Source organism: Austrofundulus limnaeus, unplaced genomic scaffold (assembly GCF_001266775.1).
Source record: "Austrofundulus limnaeus strain Quisiro unplaced genomic scaffold, Austrofundulus_limnaeus-1.0 Scaffold179, whole genome shotgun sequence".
NCBI lineage: Eukaryota > Metazoa > Chordata > Actinopteri > Cyprinodontiformes > Rivulidae > Austrofundulus > Austrofundulus limnaeus.
In genome coordinates this window covers 259241-264255 of record NW_013952581.1, presented here as the reverse complement: position 1 = coordinate 264255, position 5015 = coordinate 259241, and the positions used below count along the sequence as shown (strand labels likewise).

General features: G+C 41.7%; 1 protein-coding gene across 1 annotated transcript in view; it reads right to left on the bottom strand.

Annotated features, from left to right (window-relative positions):
- Positions 1 to 2032: 2032 nt before the first annotated feature.
- LOC106524203 (uncharacterized) overlaps positions 2033 to 5015 on the bottom strand; it is a 15574-nt gene continuing 12591 nt past the window's right edge. The window contains exons 5-9 of the mRNA XM_014017917.1: positions 4432 to 4568; positions 3631 to 3737; positions 3358 to 3558; positions 3075 to 3269; positions 2033 to 2152 (exon numbers count right to left, since the gene is read on the bottom strand). Of these exons, the coding sequence (XP_013873371.1) occupies positions 2114 to 2152; positions 3075 to 3269; positions 3358 to 3558; positions 3631 to 3737; positions 4432 to 4568 (679 nt within the window). The 3' untranslated portion in view covers positions 2033 to 2113. The remainder of the gene's footprint in view (positions 2153 to 3074; positions 3270 to 3357; positions 3559 to 3630; positions 3738 to 4431; positions 4569 to 5015) is intronic.

The window sequence follows — 5015 nt, the reverse complement described above, 5'->3', positions numbered from 1 at the left end:
TTAATCCAGGTAGAAAAAAATCAAAAAGAAAACATCAGTAGGTCCTCTGGATGGTTCTTCTTTAGTGAAACGTTTCGTCTCTCCTCCAAGAGACTTCTTCAGTCTGATGAGTTTCAGGTGAACTCAGCCTTATAAGCTCCGCCTCCACATGGACAAACAGGTTAGTCACAGGCCTAGGCCATGCGAAGGCCATCGCCTAACACTAGGCTTGATTAGTTCTACTGTTCATAGAACTACTGGCTCTCTATGAACAATAGAACTAATCAAGCCTAGTGGTAGAACTAAATTTATGCCCTTGGTATTAGGGTTACTAATCCGGCCCTGGCTATAATTCCTCACTTCACCTGTGTCGCAGTTTCCCATCTCCAACATGAACGTACGCATGGGTCAGAGCTGTGAGGCACCGCACATTTTCACATCAAGTTTGGGTTTTATAAATCACAACCTTTTGCGTGAAAAGTGGCGTACGCATGTTTCTGGGCTCGTTTTGTGCGTACGCAAGCTTTATAAATCTGACCCCAGACCTTTTGTTAGCTTTAGCTCGTTGCGGTTGTTGTGGGTCATACACACAACATGAATGTGTTGCAGAAAGGCTGAGCCTCAGTGATGAACTTTAAACTCAACCCTGGACCATGAAGCACTTTAACAGCAGCCACATGAATTACCTTTAATCAATGAATAACTGATTTTAACAACTTGTTACATTTTGCATGTTTCTTTGATTTTTAGTATTTAAATATTTGCTTTTGATACAACAAATTAAAAAAATAACTTTTAGTAAAGTTATGTAAAGGTTATAACACACTGTGGGTCAAACTTAATATAATAAACTCAAACAGCAGCTAAATGTGTTAAACTGTTAAGGGTTTGTCATGTTTTATTGAGAAGACTTCAACCAGGTTCTTCTCTGCAGGTGACTCACCTGTGAGAGCTGCTCTGTGATTCGTGCAGCCAGACTCTGCAGGTCCACCGGAGTCCTGATCCTCAGGACCCTGGGTTTCACGTCCTGCATGGAGCTCATCTCTGTTCTTCAGAAACTCAGGCAGCGGTCCACTCAGTAGGCGGGTCAGGAAAGTCTGATGTTTTCTGTCAGGTTTAGTTAAACCTGAGACTGGGTCCAAAATGTGACAAAGACTTTTAACAAGAAACTAAAAAGTGAACCGATCAGGGTAAAGTGAAGACAAAGTTCAGGACACCCAGAAAAACTAAGCATGTTTAAAGAAACTTAAACAGAATCTAAATGGATCAAAGTCAGCTTCCTGGTTTAAACTCCGCCCCCCAATTATCTTAAAGCTCTTTGATTCTCMGAAGGACAACAAATACCTTTTATCTTCCTACAATAAAAACAAGGTGATAAAATTGTTTATGCAAACACATGGTTACTATTGGAGGTACAGTAATATGCCAGTAAAATGACTTTGTTCTGGTAATATTGCATCTTTATTCTCATAATATTGTGACTTTATCCTCGTACAGCTTTGTCTTAGTATGGTTTTTTTCTAGTAATTTAAAACAAGAGTGGTTATTCCCAAATCAACCTCTAGATGGAAGTAACTGATACCATTCCTTTATCATTTTTTGCAGTTTCTCTAAACCAAAAAAAAAATAAATAAAAACCTTTGTTTTTTTGTCATTTCATTATTTTTTTGTGCTCAGGGAAGCCAGCAGAACAGAACCAAGAGGATGAGGGTCTTTTGCTCCAGCTTTACCTGAAGTGTGTCCAGGAACGATGACCCCCATCYCTTTCTGTAGCACAAACTGAGCAGCTGAACCAGATTAGATTTATGACAACTCCTTAGAGCAACATTTCCAAATGAATTAAAATTAATTACTTGGTGATAAAACAGAATGTAGTGTTTTTGTCTTACTGTGTTTTACTTTGAGGTGGATAAAGTTACACAAAAGTAAAGTTTTGATTGAGAGCAAAGTGAAGTTCTGCAGTTGAGGCTACGAGACAAACGCAGATAAAAGATTAATATTAGTGTTAAATGTATGATGTGTGTGTTTAAAAAAAAACACATTTATGAATTGATTCAGTGCAAGAATTGGTTTTATTATTAACCGTTGACACATCCAGCAGAGAAACAAGGCGAGGCGTAAAGACAGGAGGGGATCAGATCTTGTTGAACGCTGCTACATCAACACTCTGAACCTGAAAACAGAAAGGAATTAACAATGGCGGTTAATGTTTCATCTATAACTTTACAGTTCATTAGAAAATAAAGAAATGTTTGAATAACATTTTGGTTTTTAGAGATTGTTTTATAAATCTTAAAAGAAAAAAAAAAAGAAACCAGGGATTTGTTTGGCTAATTGTTAGCACAGCATAGATGAAGACATTTTTCTTCATATTCCTTTGATGAAACAGCTGATAAAGTATGGTGCAGTTTAAGCTCCAGCTTTTCCAAGCTAGTCGCTAGCCTCTCTAATGCTAACATCAGCTAGTCCATGCTATTTGCTAGCCTCTCCAATGCTAATGCCAGCTTATGCGTGCTAGTCGTTAGCCTCTCCAATGTTAATGTCAGCATATCCATGCTAGTCGCTAGCCTCTCCAGTGCTAATGTCAGCATATCCATGCTAGTCGCTAGCCTCTCCAATGCTAATGTCAGCATATCCATGCTAGTCGCTAGCCTCTCCAATGCTAATGCCAGCTTATCCAAGCTATTTGCTAGCCTCTCCAATGCTAATGCCAGGTAATGCATGCTAGTCGCTAGCCTCTCTAATGCTAATGTCAGCTTATCCATGCTAATCGCTAGCCTCTCCAATGCTAACGTCAGCTTGTCCATGCTAGTTGCTAGCCTCTCCAATGCTAACCTCAGCTTATCCATGCCAGTCGCTAGCCTCTACAATGCCAGCTGTTCAGTTAGCGGTGCAGGCCTATCATTAATTAGATCAATAGCTGGATTAGGAATAAATAGCCTATAGCCTCCTGCTACAAGTAGTCTTAATTTTGACCCTCATACCACACCATATTCAAGTACCACCTGACAGAACATCAGTTCAGAAAGAACCAGACTATTCCTTTAACCAGAGTGATGATATTTGTTTACATTGAAATATTTCTGAGAACTTACGTAGTCTTCAAACTTGGTGATCTCCTCCTCCAGCAGGTCCGTGCCCACCTTGTCGTCTTCCACCACGCATGCGATCTGCAGCTTCTTGATGCCGTACCCCACGGGGACCAGTTTGGACGTCCCCCATAGCAGACCGTCGGCCTGGACCGAGCGCACGCATTCCTCCAGCTTCGCCATGTCCGTCTCATCGTCCCACTGCAACGAGAAGAGGGTAGGAGCGCCGGCTGAAGGAAGAGGGCGCTTTGAGGTGACGTTTTAGACGTTTTTAAAAATATAAACTCACAGGTTTGACGTCGAGTAGGATGGAGGACTTGGCGATGATGGCTGGCTTCTTCGCCTTCTTCTCTGCGTATTCTTTCAGTCTCTGCTCTTTAAGTTTCTCTGCCTCTTCGTCGTCTTCATCGCTGCCAAASAGGTCGATGTCATCGTCGTCGTCTTCATCGTCTTTAACTGGAGCTCTGCTCTTCTGTTGGACGGTCAAACCCTGGAGAGAGTCGGGTTATGGTTAAATAAACCCGGACAGGAGGCTTACAACGTTAAAATGAAAACTACTCACATTCGTGCAGGGGACAGAGGGAGCTGGAGCCACGGGAGCCGGACTCTTCTCAAGAACTGAAACTCGACATTCGAGTTTGGCGAGAGCCACTCGCAGGTCATCCACCACTGAAGAAATGGAGACMTTTCAGGTTTAAACCAGAACGTGCAGTAAATAAAACATTGAGCAGTTTAGAGACAGTTTGACCAAGTTCTGCCTGTCTGTGRTCATTTTTATGGAGCCCGTAAGGAGACATACGGGAAAAAAATAAAATAAAAACTGATCCCGACTTACTTTCTCAGAATCCCAAGAAAGTCAGGATCCTGCAAAACTTTCTCAGGATCCCGACTTAATTTCTCAGGATCCCGACTTACTTTCTCAGAATCCCAAGAAAGTCAGGATCCCGACTTACTTTCTCAGGATCCCGACTTACTTTCTTAGGATCCCGACTTAGAATCCCAAGAAAGTCAGGATCTCGCAAAACTTTCTCAGGATCCCGACTTACTTTCTCAGAATCCCAAGAAAGTCAGGATCCCGACTTACTTTCTCAGGATCCCGACTTACTTTCTCAGGATCCNTCAGGATCCCGACTTACTTTCTCAGGATCCCGACTTACTTTCTCAGAATCCCAAGAAAGTCAGGATCCTGAGAAACTTTCTCAGGATTCTTTTTTTTTCCTCCACATGTCCCTTCAAGGGACACGTATATTTTAAAGACTGATTGATTTGTTCAGAATAATTAAAATTAAACAATTAATCCTTTTATTATATCATGAAGAAAGAAAAGGGTCGTTTATCTTCTAAGTGAAGCTGATGAACGAACCTTTGTGTAAACTCTGGTTCTCCAGCTCCAGACTCTTGATGCGAGAAATGAATTCTCCCTGATCGGCTGCGCTGTTGTTGCCGGCGCTCTGCAGAGACACAACGATCCAACATGACGCACGTTTTACGATCTTTAAACTTCACATTAATCTGAACTTGCTCAGCGTTTTTGCAATGACGGAGAAACAACAGCTGGAGGAGCTTCCAGTGACACACGAGGCTCGGAGGCACTTACAGGACGAGCCTGCTGGTTCAGGAAGGGCTCAGCAGACCCTCTGCTGCAAAGTGTGTTCTTCAGCTTGGAGCAGTGGGGGGTGGGATATGAAACAAGTCAGGAGAAATGGGAGGAAATGAGGAGAAACTGAAACAGAACTGGGAGATTATGAAGGAGATCAACAACGGCGTATTAGAAATCAGAAATTTTCCAGAAAAAAACAGAAATTTTCTGAGAAAAATTCATGAGGAAAAACTCAAATTGCTACAATTAAAGCCAGAAATTTACTTTTTTTTTTTTCATCTGCAAAATATCCTTAATACGCCGTCGTTGATCAGACTAAAAGCAGATGAACACAAAAGGTTCTACAG